The sequence below is a fragment of the Lipotes vexillifer genome, unplaced genomic scaffold (assembly GCF_000442215.2).
Source record: "Lipotes vexillifer unplaced genomic scaffold, Lipotes_vexillifer_v1.1 scaffold1470, whole genome shotgun sequence".
NCBI classification, from domain to species: Eukaryota; Metazoa; Chordata; class Mammalia; order Artiodactyla; family Lipotidae; genus Lipotes; species Lipotes vexillifer.
This window is the reverse complement of record NW_006771008.1, coordinates 542,284-559,859: the sequence shown is the minus strand read 5'-3', so window position 1 is coordinate 559,859 and position 17,576 is coordinate 542,284. Positions and strand designations below refer to the sequence as shown.

General features: G+C 37.4%; 1 protein-coding gene across 1 annotated transcript in view; it reads right to left on the bottom strand.

The window, feature by feature from the left end:
- Window positions 1-515: 515 nt before the first annotated feature.
- UGT8 (UDP glycosyltransferase 8) overlaps window positions 516-17,576 on the bottom strand; it is a 95,126-nt gene continuing 78,065 nt past the window's right edge. The window contains exons 3-6 of the mRNA XM_007446481.1: window positions 12,199-12,341; window positions 10,668-10,744; window positions 7,676-7,895; window positions 516-3,149 (exon numbers count right to left, since the gene is read on the bottom strand). Of these exons, the coding sequence (XP_007446543.1) occupies window positions 2,786-3,149; window positions 7,676-7,895; window positions 10,668-10,744; window positions 12,199-12,341 (804 nt within the window). The 3' untranslated portion in view covers window positions 516-2,785. The remainder of the gene's footprint in view (window positions 3,150-7,675; window positions 7,896-10,667; window positions 10,745-12,198; window positions 12,342-17,576) is intronic.

The following is a 17,576-nucleotide window of genomic DNA, read 5'->3' as shown; positions in this document are numbered from 1 at the left end:
GCAGATCACCTGAATAGGTTTTTCTGAATTAGAGTCCTCTGAGGATCTAGTGTGGTGGATTCCAGCAGTTGGAGAGGGGTGTTGTGTATCACAATCTAGCGGGAGATGTGGTCAATAAGTTGTTGGATAGGTAAGGTTCAGAGGTGATTCATTAAGGACAGTACTCCCAAACCTAAGTTGATAAACACCACCAGAGACTTTGCCAGAAGATATCAATGTTGTATTTGGGAGTCTTGAGAATGTCCCCAGATTGTAATACAAAGTGTCTACATCCTCAAGAGAGAATCTCTAGCTTTCTCCAACTTCAATCATAAACCACCGCTTTAACCTAAACACCACTCCCCTTCAATCCCGGACAAATTCTGCCTCTATGTCTATGGAGAGGGATATTAAAAGTTATGGCTCTAGAGGAAAAACGACTGATGTCTTAATTCTCATTTGCATTTGATATGATGACCAGCGACAGAAATACTTGCAGAGGTTCTTCTTAAAAAATAAATGAATAAATACCTTCTTGAAAACTTTACTTTATTAGAGAATCTAGCCCAAGCGTGGAAAATTTAAAATCACTCTATTTACCAAAACTGGCTAACAATAAGCTTACTAAAAAAACAAAAAACAAAAAAACAACAATGATCAGTAAATACCTACACTTAACATTCTTAATTATGGGACAATTTTAAGATCCATGTTGATGTACTTGTAAGGTAAATCCCTCTGTTTAATAATAATAAAAAAAAATTCTCACATGTAGCACTGTTTTCACACTCATATACACATATAAAGGTTGGGAGACCTGTCTCAGAAACATGTTTATAATGGATTCACATAATATTGTGAAATAAAATCTGAATAAAAATTTTATTCCAACAACATTTCTCTATTTTTAAATAATGTTTATTGTTTAAGTTTTTATCACAGTGGAGATTAATTTATGTTTAATCATCCAGTGAATGCCTACTGTCACCTTTATCCAATTCCAAAAAAGCAATATCAACTCATTCATACACTCTAAGTCCTGTTGCCATCCCACCATTCATTGCCTGTGTCTTTTTTCCCTTTTAACGGCAATATTATAAGATTGTGAAAAGGTATAACTAATAGGCTTATATGTGTAATACCATTTCTTCAAGTATTCAGACAGCAATATATTTGCCTGCATTGTACATTAGAAAACTACTTGTGACATTATTTCTAAGTACAGGAGAGTGGCTCCTGGTGGGAGTGTGATGAAGTTGTATGTCATAGTGTATGATAAGGATTTAAGCATTCTAGAATTTTCACAACTCTTCCCATGTTAGCGAACGTCATTAGGTAGATGCTGTATTTTTCTACTCTCAGCTGTCAGACATAAGATGTCAAACTTCAAATAAATAAAGCATACACTCAACATGTGTAGTGCAAATGCTAAGTAAACAGAATGACAGGGAATAAACTCATAGTTGCCAGCAAGTGAACGGTTCAGTTGGGAGGTCCTGATTTTGTGATGTCTGTGACTTGCACCCCGATCCTCAAATGAATACTATTCCTGTCCCATGTCAGCCACAATGGATTGAAGTAAGGGTGAAGGCAGTGAGGAGGGGAGTGGGAACTCATTTTCACAAACAAGTAGTACAATTTCTCTGTCACTTCTGTATAACGTGTAAAGTTTGACGTGGTAACCAGATCTCAAACCTCTCAGACAAAGCAGGTACCAATATGGAGAAAAGCAAATGTTCCAATGAAAAGAATTAAATGTTGGCACCTATGTAATAGACTGTGTGGCCCAGACAACAAAATAGGATGAAGGAGGTGGTTTTTTAAAGTTAAAACTTTGGAAATACCACACCTGAACATTCAAAAATTACATTACAGAAAAGCCATCCAACAGTTACAAAACATTCAAATAACAACCCTGTTTAAAGATGCCATAGAAGCAGTAATCTTCAGTACTCTGAACAAAAGTCAGAGCTTTGTTGCTTTGTTTTAATTATACATTTAACATACTGTTATTCATTAAAATGAAATAGAAAAAAACTATAAAATTCTCCCAGAGGCAAATTATTGGTAGGGAGAAAATAGAAGTAAAACGTGACAACCAATTTATACATTTACTTAATTGTATGTTTTTTCCCCCAGAAGTATCCACAGTCTGTAAGAAAAGTAAAACTAAAACAAAACAAAAAATCTAAAATGAATAAACAAAAAAACCCTAAAAGTACAAAAACCGGTGTCATCTATCTTTTCATTTTCTTCCTCTGCATTCAGTTTTGAGGGAAAAATGTTCTTTCATGGTAGTGTTCTGAGCTCCCATATATTAAATTCTAGAAGAGAAACGTTTGGATCCTAACCGTCTTTCTAATTTCATTCTTGAATGTGTTGTACCGTCAACAAATGTAACAAGCAGCTGGCTGAAATAATCTTAATTAGGAAACATACACACACACATACATACACAAACAAATCTTTTTAAGAGAAAAGAAACCATTCCTTATCTGGGACACACATATATCAAGACTTAGAACTAAAGTCTGACACGGTCACTTAAATGATTTAAATAACTAAGGCTTCTAAAAGGTTCAGTGCCAAAACTCTCTGCATCAGTATTCACATAAAATACATTTTTGCATTTTAGGTCTGTGCTTTTTACAGCCATCTTAATTCCACAGAATTTCATTAGTAAGATCAGATAAAGGAGTGTTAGAATTGTTTACTGATGTTTTCCTTTTAGTAGTTGTTAGACTAAATTATAGCAATAAAAATTCAATGACTGAACAGATTTGTTACTATCAGGTGGGCTGTTGGCTCATTTCACCTTCTTTTCATGTTTAATGTGGCCATTTCTTTTATACTTGCCATTGGGGATTCCATTATGGTAATGTCCATTAACTGTGCTATGCTTATTTCTAGACCACAAACTTTTGATTTTACTGTAGATAAATTTTGTGACCCAGGACAAGAGGAAGTAAAACAAGGCAGCACCAAGCAAAAGCACAAAGGCAACATCCAGTAAAAAATACTGACAGAAAGAGATTTGATGGACAGCGGCACGTAGGTGATGGGCTCCATTGTGACGCAGAATGTAATCGATCCAATAGACAGTCCGATTGACAGGGTGACCAGGTTGATCCTTGTGGATTTCTGAAAGCTTCTGAGCCCTCTGACGGTAGCTATGAGGTGGAGGTAAGACACAGAATGATCATGTAGCTACAAGGCTCAGGATCATAACTCCCTAAAGTTAAAAATGGGGAAAATAAAAATAGCTATCCTGTATTAAGTACCTAGTATGTGCCAGGCACTGTGATAAGTGCTTTCAACATATTACCTTATACTAACACAGTAAAATAAATTTTACACAGATAAGGAAAATGAAAATCAGAGAGACCAAGTGACCTGACCATGATTACAAATTTGAGATTCAAATTCAAGTTTTTCTGACTCCAAATCCCATGCTCTTTCTACACTAGACCATGCCTCTTATATACACGTAATCCTTCTCTTCATATGCTTTTAAATACTATTAATCAATGTGTCTCAACCAGGAAGAGGAGTGAATTTATTAGATTCTAAAACAGAGGGACGGTGGAAAAAAATGCAGAATTTTGTCCCAACACCTTTTCCTTTTAGCAGTGACATTTAATTTTGTTCTGATTTAAAACAGCACTAGCTGACAGAGTGAGATTATTATATTTAGTAAACAGATGAAAAGGAGTTGACAAACACTATGAAGCCATATGTGAGTGACATTATATGCAGTAGAGATACATATATGTATATATGTATATACATACATATAAAGACAACACTCTTAAATGATTGATAAAAATCAGCTAAAGAGGATCAAAAATATTTAACTAAACTTTTATATGCCAATCTTTGGCACAAAGCCCCTTTGAGCATGGATCTCTGATTAGAGTTTGCGTCGTTCAAACATAAGAAATAATTTCCACATGGAAGGATTACAAAACACATCATGGAGGGTGTGGCCCTCGAGCTGTGCCTTATACAGGAACAAAAGTTTGGACATGTGAAAACTTGCTAGGCCAAGAGAAGAGTGTGAACTAAGTAATAAAGGTGGGAGGGCAAGAGTATGCCCAGAACAAACTTATTTGGAAAGAGTATGTAGCACAGGGGTGTTTGGCTGGAAATTAGACTGGAACGTGAGTCTCTTTCATGTGTGTTCAGAATGACAAGATATGCAGCCCTGTTCTTAGAATCAAAGACCATTAAATCAGAGAGACTGGCTTTAAACCAGAGCTTCGGGGAGAGGATTAAAGAAAGGAAGAGACTGATGGTGGGAAGATCATCCAAAAGACTGCCCTCGGGCTTCCCTGGTGGCGCAGTGGTTGAGAGTCTGCCTGCCGATGCAGGGGACGCGGGTTCGTGTCCCGGTCCGGGAAGATCCCACATGCCGCGGAGCGGCTGGGCCCATGAGCCATGGCCGCTGAGCCTGCGCGTCCGGAGCCTGTGCTCCGCAACGGGAGAGGCCACAGCAGTGAGAGGCCCGCGTACTGCAAAAAAAAACAAAAACAAAAACAAAAGACTGCCCTCATGGCCATAATTTCCTGCCTCCCAGGGTCCATGATCTTTCTCCTAAGCCATACTGTCTACCATGTGTTGAAAAGTTTGTGAAAAAACTATAGAACACTGTAAACTGTTATTACCTATTGTTATTTTTAATTGTTTTCTTGTATTTTGAATACTTATATAAGTAAATTTTTTAAAAGAAAAAGCCCATTTTCTGTGTCATCCTAGCCTTACAACAAAATTACTGTTATATAATAAACCCAGTTGCTTTAAAAGTGTAAAACCTCACCCAAATATTAAGAGGCCATCCCTGTAATATTCCTTGTACTATTAAGAGGCCTTGCTTTGTAATCTATCATTATTTCTAATCAATGGCAAAAGGTAAATTAGAAACTTTTGATTACTCTGTTTTGTGAGAAAATTCTTGCAGGATAAAAGAGCATCTTTAAAATATGGAAGTGAAACATGGTATCTTAGAAAATGAAATTCAACCTTCTATTTTAACATAGAAGAAGGAGGATTAAAAACAATCTTGGTCCTCAGGCACCTTAATGTCATGAGACTATGGCCCATTCTCTAGAGATGATTAAACAGACTGCATGTGACAAAGATCCTTCTGCAGGGACTCTGGCTTCATTGCCACCTATGAAACTCCAATAGGCTCACTGGTCCAGAACCAGTCCTTACCTGCCTCAGCTTACGTGAGTACGGAGTAGGGCCTCATCGCTCAGACCTTTACTTCTCCCCAAGAGCAGACTCATAAAGCTCACTACCCGGCCCAATTTTCCAGGATTCCCCCTTTCAGAGGTAGCAAGTGGCATTGTCCTTTCAGCATAGTTTGCTTTACAACCCCAAATTTCTACCAGTAGGAATATAAAGTTTGTGGGGGAAAAAAAAAGAACAGTGTGATTAAAATGGTCACTTAAGGCCACTTCTAAACTCTCCTTTCGAATGTCTTGGATAAAATTACTTTTAATAAAACAAATTACCTTGTAAGGGGCTCATGTGACTTGCACATTTTATTTTACAAAAGGGGAAGTGTCTCCTCTCAAAAGTAATAACTGGGCTTCCCTGGCGGCGCAGTGGTTGAGAGTCCGCCTGCCGATGCAGGGGACGCGGGTTCGTGCCCCGGTCTGGGAAGATCCCACATGCCACGGAGCGGCTGGGCCCGTGAGCCATGGCCGCTGAGCCTGCGCGTCCGGAGCCTGTGCTCCGCAAAGGGAGAGGCCACAGCAGTGAGAGGCCCGTGTACCGCAAAAAAAAAAAAAAAAAAAAGTAATAACCAAGGGCTGGATATGTGTTAAGTTCATAAGGATTAACTACCCATCTTTCTCTACAACTTGCTTTAATAAAATCTCCAGATTCAAAAGAATTCCTTCCAAAGAACCAAAGCAGTAGCTTTCAGTAAATAAATCCAAACAACTAGTATGGGAAGAAGGAAGACATGCTTCAAGTTGAGTAAAAAAGAAATAAGTGCTACTTCTTTAGCACTATTGGTTTGAACTAGAATATCTTGGACACAATATTAGTGAATCAAATCAGCCTTTTCAATAATTATGGCATGTTAAGTATGGAACATTATCATGTATTTGAAACAAAAAAGATAAATGCCTTAAGTTTACATATAATTACTTTTAGCAAAGAACATACTACCTGAATCACTGTCATTTTTACAATGAATAAAAACATCTTCCGACCCTGAATGTGCAAAAGGCCTTAGTTAAATATTTAAACTTTTCAAGGGTTATATGCAAATAACTAATTATTTATCTTATATGGATACTTTGTGGAAGAATATAAATTTATTCACTAAACAAAATAAAGCCTAGTTTGAAATCAAGCACACATGTATACTGGAAGATGGCATAGCTGGGATTTAATCGCAGTGTGACCTAAGACTAAAGCCTGGTCTCTGATTTGGCCCCTTTTACACCTCACAGAACACAGCCAGACTGATTTTGTGTGGATGATCCAGACTTTTGCTTTTTCTGCATAACCGACCCAATCTCGGCCAGCTCTGCCACTATCTCTCTACAAACTCTACTTGAGGGCTGCATTGTACAAATCTTCCTTTAAAAGCCTGTGTGATACATATCATCTTCCATAAGAACATCACATTTTGAAAAACACTAGACTTTTAAAAGAAAGGCTACAGAACACAGATGAAGGGATCTCACAGTCAGGTACCTCAGATCAGCAAACATACTGATCCAAGTGCCAAGAGCTGTGACCAAGACACTGGATCCTCTAAGGGGTCAGCACACGAAGGCCACCTCCAAGCCCACATAAGACAGCATAATGAACTGCAGTGCACTTGAACCCAGGCTTTTACCTAAAAGCTACATCGCTTTATATGAAAGAATTGTTCTTATTGTTGGTTGTTTCTTAGAATATGGCAGCGTTTCTCAGTCTACTGTTATGCCATCTACCCTGGGTATAAACAGAAGAAGCTCACACTCTTCAGACACTAATGCCATTTGAAAGGCAAGATCAATGAAATGTCACATAAAAATGGGAAATATTGTTGCTTTGTTTTAAAACTACACAGGCCAACTCTCTACTCTTTCAGGCTCAGTTGTGAACTGGGTTAACTCAAGACACATCAAGAATTTAAGAAAAAAAATAAAATAAAGATCCTGACTAGTCATTCACCTGAGTAAAAAATATCGGCATTTCATTGACGCCCCGCACTAGGGAAACCCAGCACCAGGCAGTATCAAGAGCACCAGCTTTGGAATCAGACAGTCCTGGTTCAAATTCCTACTCCAATAGCTTTGTAACTATGGGCAAATTACATAAGCTCTCTGAGTTTCAAGCGCCTCATCTCTAAAATATGAATAAGGAGAACGGTGATATATAGTTTTATGAGCATCAAAATGAGATAAAGGACACAAAAATGGACACACAGTAGGGACCCAATGGTTCCCATGGCAGTTTTTCCTTAGTTTGTCAAACCTTGGTAGAATATTATTCAAGGTCATACAAGGCTGGCCAAATGATTGCTATTTCTATTTTTCAAATGACAGAAACATGCACAAGGCATTATACACAGGAATCTAAAGGATATTTCTATAATTGGTTTATTGACAACCTACTGGCAATAATCAGCTATTGACAATGTGCTGTGTTATATATATTTCATCTGCTTTAATATTAATTGAAACCTTACCTGGGATTATTTATAACTTTCACTAGTGCTTCATACAGCTCTCCTTCAGTAACTGTCTTCCATTCTAGCAGTATCCCCATACCTTTTGCCTGTACCCGGGTCATAGTATCATAATGGTCTCCAAAGAGTGGGATTCCCACTACAGGAACACCATGATACATAGTTTCAAAAATACTATTCAAACCACCATGGCTCAGGAAGGCTTTAATATTTGAATGCCCTAAAGAAGGATTAAAAAAGAAAACAACTTAGAATATTGTGTATTGCTCTAGGAAGAGATTTTCCAGAAATTTCTTAAAAACTGATATTATAATAAACATGCATTTCAGATATAGGATTTTTAGTGGCACAGTTTCACAGATTCCTGCTCTAATACCAATTACAATGCTTGCTATATACATAATTATCTGATTTATATATATCAGTTAAAAGCCATTTTTAAGCTAACATTTATAACTTTAAGAATTATATCACAATATCTTCTCCCAAAACACAAATATCAACTGCATTCAAATGGCCAATAATTAACAGGATATCAATGAAAGCAAGAAATGACAAAAAGTACCAGGGGGCAATCACATTCTGCTAAACACAGACACTCACTTTCTGGCTACTCAAGCATTTATCTATATTAAAGTCAAACACACTTTGCAAAAAAACATGTAAAAATGTGGGGCTGGATTCCAGATGTCCAAGAAGAGTTTCTGTGCTTACCCAAAGAGGAACACTGTATGGTGCTTAGCATTTACAACATTCAAGTCATATCAGCACCTGTGCTACACAAACTTAGGGTCTGATTTTACATTTTAGGTATAAAAACATGTAGGGACAGACAGTTACAAAAGCTAGTTGTAAGAGATGGGACATCACGTAACATCTAGCTGTCATGGAGATAAAAGAGATAATTCATCAAAATTAATGAGGTATTTAAAAATCCAGATCTCTTTCTGAGCAGAAAGTTTTGCATAAAAAGTGTAAGACAGGGCTTCCCTGGTGGCGCAGTGCTTGAGAGTCCGCCTGCCGATGCAGGAGACGCGGGTTCGTGCCCCGTTTCGGGAGGATCCCACATGCCGCGGAGCGGCTGGGCCCGTGAGCCATGGCCGCTGAGCCTGCGCGTCCGGAGCCTGTGCTCCGCAAATGGGAGAGGCCGCGACAGTGAGAGGCCCGCATAACGCAAGAAAAAAAAAAAAAAAAAAAAAAAAAAAAAAAAAGTGTAAGACAAAGAAACACTGTACTCAGGATAGGTGCTCTATGGCCAGAAAGGAATTATAGCTTGCAAAAACACAAACATTTAAGATAAACATACATCAAGTAAAAAAACAAACTCTGTGTGTGAACCTGGGTCTCAATGGGGCTCCAGGACTCTCCCACCTCAACATCTAGCGGGCTGGTCACTCAGTGTTCTCTTGCTCTGACCCACAAGCGGCTTCTCAACTCAGCCCAACTAAGGGATCTACCCTCGCAGTGGATTTCAAACTCTTTTCAGTAGTAGAACCAACGCTTTTTCTTTGAACAAAACTTTATTATCACCAAGCCCAGCAGTGAAAAGTAATGCAGAGCTGGTGTATGGAGAGCAGGGGGGAGTGTCATGAGAGGAGGGGAGGGGAGAGACACTGATTTGGTTCCTGCTTTTCATCCTGGAGGAATCTTCTGAGCATAGTTAGAAACCAACAGAGGACCTACAAAGGTCATGGCTGGAGTTAAAAAGGATGCTCATCTCAGAAAAGGCAGAGAGCTGAGATTCTGAGGAACCCAGAAGAGATGTGAACTTGAGGAGGGCCTCTGGGTGTAGCTACACCTCGCTGTAGAGCCTCGCAGAAAAAAAACCATGAGGCCAATTTAGATGCTCCCAGACAGCAGTGTCCCCTGATGAACTGAGATGGCTGATGGTCAAGATATCTTATTTAAATTTACTGTTTCCTTCCTACCTTCTATGGAATCTGAAGTCATAATAGTAAAGACATAAAAAAGAAAAAGAAAAAAAATACAAACATCAAAAAAGGTAAACTGTCTTGTTATTGTTTTCTCAGTTTTACCATTTATAGAATAACATTTATAATAAACTAAAGGAATTATTTATATATATACTTATTGTTTTTTAGTTACAAAGTTCAATTTGCAGGTTTTTAGGGGGTCAATTTAGCTTCTAAAAGATATTCTTTAAAAGTCCATTTTTAAGAATATAACTTAAAGCTACTTTTACATAATCTGTTAGATTAGTATTATTGAACAAATGATGGTCGATATTGCCAAAATCAGTAACATTTTTATAATTTCCTTAATAAGTAATATCTTAAAGAATAATATGGCCTTATATTTTCCTAGAGATTTAATGAATACAACAATTTACCTTTCTGTGCTTATTAAACAGAATTAGATTCAGATTCAGATATCTTAAAAGATATGGATATAATTGGTATTTTGAGTTGAGGATCAGAACCCCAAGAAATAAATAAATCAAAAGAAATAAAGTGTTCAAGAGTGCCCAGTGATTTAGGGTAAAATCTAGGCAGATAATCCAAGTAAAGTTAAAATAAATTGACTGTTTTTTTGGCTTTCTGCTTCTCTGTGGTTTCAAACAAAGGAATAATTTCAAATTTCTCTAGGTTCTTGGATACATCTGTAGTAAAACTATAACATAAATCTAAGTTTTCACTGTTTTAGTTTTACTACTTTTAGCTGATCGGCATAACTAGGTATAACTTTACTCACCACTAGCTTATACAGTATTAAGTATATTTTTCAGAAAATTAAAATTTGTGACTGGTCTAAAAATTTTAATTTATAGGCCTAAATGATTATATTTTAAAATTATTTGCCAGTAACTAAAGGTCTGACTTGTTGGTCTGAAATCTAGGACTTAACGCACTAGATAACATAATGATTCTATCATACACCATACATGTATTGTATAAGCCACTCGAGTGTAAAACTCACATTTACACAATTAAAATCTAAAAGCCAAGTAAGCACCCACGTGTCACTGACTTACCAAGCAGGTCATTTTGTGGTAACCATTCTATGAGCTTGGTGTTGTTTCCCAGATTCTTTGGTTTGGTTCCAGAAAACCTGAAATTTACACCAGACTATGAATCTTCCAAAAAATCACACTTTACTCCTGGTATGAACTCTCTGGTTAAATTTTTGGATTTAAAATATATGTTAAATGATCTTTCGTTGACATTCTTAAGAGGGAAGCCATGTTTTAGTAACAACAAAAATTTCAGTTTCTTTTTCACATTTTCATTGACTGAGGGATAAATAAGAAACACTCTGATTTTACTGAGATCTCTTTTCCTTCCTCTCTCCTCCCCTATCCACAGAGATGGGGGAAATAGCAACCAAATGACCCTATGCTAGAAAGTCATTTTCTACCAGCTAGAAGGTGAAACAGGAACGACCAGCAAGGGCCACCACTGGGCAGTCAATAGCTCCCATCTGGACACCCAGAAACTGAGGGAAGGCTCGAGAATTGGAAGAAAGCAGGAAGTACTCTTCTCTAGCTGGACCCCAGAGACAGTTCTGTGGGGCAAAGGACATAATTAGGCTGTTTCCTGCCTTGATCTTTGAAAGATAAACCATACAGTGCTTATCAACTGAGAGAATGGCAAGAGTTTGAAATAAGCAGATACAAAACTGTTCCAAATAAAGTAGAAGGGGCACTTTCTGGGTTAAGCCTAATAGAAGAAATCTAATAGGACTGGAATCCAAAGGGAGAAGTCTTAAACCATTGGAATAAAATATGTATCCATTTCACAACTCAGCCAGGAGAAGGAGCTAATCCTCCCACAGGTGTTACAAAGGAAAAACCCCTATTACTCAGAGCCTACTTGTAATGGCTTGACACTGGGGCCGACCTTGATCACTGCTGTATCCTTAGAGCCCAATGGTGGGGACAGGTACTAAGTAAATACATACTAAATAAGTGTTCAGATCCAAGTTTAGACACTGCGTTAGAAACTCCAGAGACAGACACATGTTGGCAGTGCCTCCAAGAAGAAGTGGGGTCTGTTTTGACTAGCATTAACTGGCAAGTTACTGTATTTTTAAAGGCCTGGTCTCTTGGATAAAGGAAATCGAAAGTATTTATAGACAAAATGGGAGCCCAAAAGGTTCCATGAAATAAATATTTTACCTATTTAATCATTCATCCATCATTTTTTCCTCATTCCAACACTGACTTGAAGGAGTATATAGAAATGCATGCAATTACACATTTTTAAGTGATAATAAATAATAGAAGGGTAAATGAGGGTAACATAAAAATGCACCCATCACAAGAACACATCATTGTGCATCAGATCTTCTTTTTATGCTATGGGCTAGATGTCTTTTTAACCATCACAGAGTATTATATAAGTTAATCCCTAGATTTCGATACACTAAGAAACAAAATGAAAAGTCAAAGGCATCCTGCTAATATTGCCAGGGAATCAATGGGCTGTGCTTTACTCAGACCTGCGGGCTAAGTAAGAGGATATGGAAAATCAAGAGTGAAGAAACAATCTATATTATTACCTTACCTCCAAATCACTTTTTGGGGCAATCTCCCCAGAGCTCCTGCCAGTTTGTTAGCAATGTCTTCTGACAGATACTTGACACCAGCTCCGAAAGATACCAGGACAAAGCCATGTTGATTAGCACCATTTACCCACCTTTGGAGATCCTGCAAATCAAAATGTGGCAGTTAATTTTATGAAGGCGTAACACAGCTCATCATCAGTGTCATCACAGCCCAGTTTTTAAAAAGCCTTCAGATAATTTTCTTAAACAATTAAATAGTGAAGATAATATAATATTTTCCTTTAGATAACTGCTTTTTTAAAAAAATATTTCACTGAATAATGCTAACTAAAATAAAGAGGGCAGGTAGTTAATTTGGTTAAGATCAAAAAACAACAACAAAAACTCAGTAATTAATGACCTAAGAGCTCAGACAGAAGTAAAAAGCAAAAAATTGAAACTCATGTTTAAAATACGGTCAGAGATAAATTTGTATGAGGATATAAGTGAAAGATTAGACATATGACAAAGACATTAACTACCACCCCCGCACACCCACCCAGGGAGACTTTTATTTTAGGAGTGGGCTGATTTTATCTTGGTCTAAGTTTGATAATTTTCATTTCTGAAGAGCATACTGTATTAATGACTGAGAAAGAGAAGGAATTAGCTAATAATTGCAAACATCCATAGGCCTAACAAGTTTTACTATTTCTCTAATTATTTCTTCAACTCACACAGAATAGAAATCATGCATACTGTATAGTGAGGCATCCAGGGGTTCTGGAAATCTCTGTGCAGAAGCTTTCTCTCATTTTGTGGGAAAATGCTAAATTCTCAAACATGTCCATCTACAGCTAATAGATAAGGGGCCATGGCATATCTGATGTTAAATAGGGACAACTGTCAAATTTCAGGAATACTCATTTCAGAGGAAGACACATTAACACATTTCTACCAGTATTATTGATTTAACTGAAGATGAAAGAAGTTCGTTTTAAGGGATACCACCCTTGCTTTATTTTATTCTGTAGGCACCAGCTTTTTTTTATGGTAAGTTATCCCTTTGAATAAGTCTTCGTCAAAGACACTGAGCTTCAGTTTCCCATATAAAAATGAATAAAGCCACAGCACTTTGAAGAATACATAATTCTGTTGTAAGGAAAACAAACATGCTGTCTACTGGCAACACCTATGCCATAATATAGTCATGGAAAAGGGACAAACACACTGTGTATTCATAATGTGCAGAGTGAGCTGTCACTGGTATATCTCGCAGACCCGGTAGGTCTCTTGTTCAGGATGAAGAAGTTACCAAGATGACTGTGCCGCCCGTGCTCTTTGCATTTCACACCACTTTCTGGTATAACCTGATTTGCAGCTGGGAGGTAAGAAGCACAGTAAGGGGGCTTCCCTGGTGGCGCAGTGGTTGAGAGTCCGCCTGCCAATGCAGGGGACACGGGTTCGTGCCCCGGTCCGGGAAGATCCCACACGCCGCCGAGCGGCTGGGCCCGTGAGCCATGGCCGCTGAGCCTGCGCGTCCGGAGCCTGTGCTCCGCAAAGGGAGAGGCCACAGCAGTGAGAGGACCGCGTACCGCAAAAAAAAAAAAAAATACAGTAAGTAGTATCACCGCAATAGCATCACCACATAGCTCAATACTAAGTATTTATATGGAATGTTAGCCCTCTTTATGCCTTTATTTTCTTTGCTTTCTTTCCCTTTTCTTTTCCTTTTCTCACTTAATGAGATCTGTGTTAACTGGCTCTATCACACTTATATACTTAGCAGGGAAGAGGGGACCACATTTTATGCCTCAAATGAATTAGTGAATAGTGTCATTATATGACCAAGAGTGATGATGGAAAGGAGGTACATCCTTCCAGCTACTGAGTGAGTAAAATAGGCTATAATTATTTGGGAGGGAAGAAAACCTTATCAAAACACCTCATTTTCCAGGAAACTCTATTTGTTTATGAACATATAAAAGAAATCAAGAATATATCAACCGTGGATTAAAGCTTTTAACTTGTATTCTACCACATTTACCAAGACTACCACGTGCTGAAAATTTAACAGCGTAACTTGTAGATTCAAAGTAAGAAACAAAACAATTTAGAATTTTCAATTTATATATAGTCTTAAGCCAGATATACTTAGAATATAAATGCTGCGCAGTAGAATAATCTGAATTCATATGGTGTTTTCTCCCTATGGTTTGTCTTCAAATAATTTATCACCTACTATCCAATTCTCTAAAGACAAAAATGTCAGGGTCGATGCCATTTACAGAATGTTTACATTCAGAAATAGCGTTATGGGAATAACATTTAAATTTTGTTTCCCGAGGACTTAAAAGGTCTTTGAGTTTCAACTGACTCTTTGTATACATGTTTGATGTTTGTTTTGCATGATATAAAATGAAATCCATAAACCTATTTTTCCAGCTTTTTTCCTATCATAGTCATTAGCCGTAACAAGAATATATTCAAGTATATAATCTTTATTTGTATGGAAGGGGATAGAAAAAATTTTATTCATTATGGTTCCCTCCAGGGAAAGTACTCAGCATTTTTAGAAGATGAACACTGCACTTGGCTTAGAGGGGAGAGTGAGGCCCCGAGGTGATATCCCCACTGCTATGCCCTGAGCTGGAGACGGAACAGGGGAGTGAGAGATCAGAGTAGAGAGAGTGAGGGGCAGGGGCCACTGGGCCGCTTGGGGATGTAACTCCTCCCCGTGATCTGTGATCTCCAATCTGCAGCCTCAATTCAGAAAATGTCTTGGTGTGACTGATGTTTTATGAGAACATAGAAGGGGTTGGGTTTGGGGTTTGGCTGATACCGTGACCTTCTGGTAGCATAGAGCCAGAGGCCGAAGGGATCTAGAATTTGCTCAACTTATAGTGAAGACTTTGGAACCAGAACTTCACAAAAAGTGTGCTTAGGTCTCCAAAGGGCTGGAAGGCCAGGTGGCATCTCAACTCTATATATACGAACCGTATTTTCTGGAATTTAAGACCCCATCAGTTATAAAATATAAACTGATTTAATAACAACTCTTCACTAAACCGCCCCCTTCATAATAAATGTAATTAATGTTAAAAAAAATTCCCAATTCCAGAAACTTACCACTGTTAAAAATATAGGTACTTTAGAAACCCCCTGTCCTGGGGCAAATACCAACTTAAAAAATTGGACTGAAAAAAAAAAACCCCTCACAATATCAACAAAAATAATACATATTTAAGACTAGAGTAAACCTAAGGATGCACATAAAGAAAACAAGAAAATTTTACCGAAGGACAAAAAAGAAAATCTATTCAAATGGAGAGATGTAACATGGGCTGGGAAGGAAACATCAAAGTTATGAAGATGCTGATTTTTTATAAAATTAAGTTCAATGCATCTTCAGCCTACATTTCAAAAGGATTGTTATGGAACTTGAAAAGCTGAGCCTAAAATTCATTTAGAAAAGAAAATGTACAAGAGAGGCCAAGAAATTTTTGAAAAAGAACAGAGAGAGTTTACCCTTCAAGATATTAAAATGTACTCTAGAATCTAGAACCATCACAACGCATGTCTTCATTATTAGGAGAAGGAAGATAGGAAGTCAGCATTTTCATCAGCAGAGAAAGGAAGTCTCCAGCTACTGATTCAGAAAAAATAGTGAGTTAGATCCCTCCACTAACACAAATTACAGAAGGATTAAAAAGTTAAATTGAATTAAAATATATGAAGTACTTGAAGAAAACCCCCAAAGATAATGTTCGTGTATTTGGGTGGGGAAGGTCTTCCTGAGCCAGTCACAGACGCCAGAAGTCATAAAGAAAAGACTGACAGATCTGACTGTAGAACAACAAAAATCTTCTGGAGTATGAAAGACATTTTAAAAAGCAAAAGAATAATAAAGAGATGCAGAAGTATTTGTAACACACAAAACAAAGCATATCTAAAACAAAATAATGAGGGAAAAAAACCCCGCAAACAACATGAGAAAACACCTCTTTCACAGAAGGAGAGCATATGGCATAAAACATGGAAAGATGCTTAGCCTCAGATGGATAATCAGAGAAACGTAAATTCAAATTGTTTTCATCTCTTGTTCTCTCGGTAGTCTGTATAGTACTCTATTAGATGCTGTCAATATACTATTACTTAATTGATTTTAACTTAAGAATTGACTGTAGTATTTCCCTTTAAGTATTACTGTTTTATAATTTTCTGTCAACTATTTTGTTTTGCTAGAAGGATAAAATGCCTTTTCCTAAGTGAACTCTGGGTTTATTTTCCAATTATTTAGCAAACTTTTCCCACTTTAAGATTATCTTTTAAATAGCTCTACCTTTTTTTTAGTGATTTTACATAGTTTCATTTCTTTAACTTTTAACCTTTCTTCACCAGACTTTTTTTGGAGGAAAGAATGAGACTGGGATCCATCTTTGTTTTTAACCAAACAGCCAGCCTTCTCAACACTACAGAGTATTATTTCATCTTGTTCTCATTTATTTGAAATGCCACCCTCTCAGTCAATTTCTAAATTCTATTCTTTTCCACTGATCTATCCATCCATTCCTGTGTCCGTGTCAAAGAGTTTTACTTACTGCTCTTTTATAATACATTTTAATATTTGCAGTGATAGATTTCTCAATACTTTTCATTTAAGGACTTTGTTTTTTAAACACATCAACTGCCATTTGTTAGCAGTACCACTTTTTCTTATGTATGTTATGGATATTTGTGCATATATGTACAGAATACACACCTCACATCATGTACCACACGAGTTTAGTAATTGCATTCAGTCCTTTATACTTAATTGGCCAGCACTGCATGCTCACTGCTCCACTAGATGGCAGGGCAGGAACAGAGCATGGATGCCCGGGCTCCGCTGAGTTTCCCAGGCTCTCAGCCATCATCACAGGCCCAAACCCAGAGCCTGTCTCTACGGTTTTTCCTGCTCATTCTCCAGGGGAAAAACTCTGCCATTTCCACAATGTAAGAAAAAGCAAAATCGTCACAGGAATAGAACAAATACTGAGCAGGAAAACAGCAATAGTCATAGGTGCTTCTCTCACTTTATTACCATGACTACTTCCATTTCTATGCAATTAAAGTAACCAATTGAGATACTTACCTATACTTTGCTATAATTTTATATACATAGCTTTTGAAAAGACAACCTTGCAATAAGAATAATCATTTTATCTTCTTGTAGAGTTAAATAGGGAAGGCGTCTTATGCCCTTTGTGGAAAAAAGTAGCATAATAAGGAAATATGGATAACATATTTATCACAATCAAATGCTATATACTAACATATTTGCTTTTTATTTATTTTTTTAACAATTGTGACCTGGTCCACATGATGCGTTTCCTGGTATGGCCAGATTCCTTTCCCT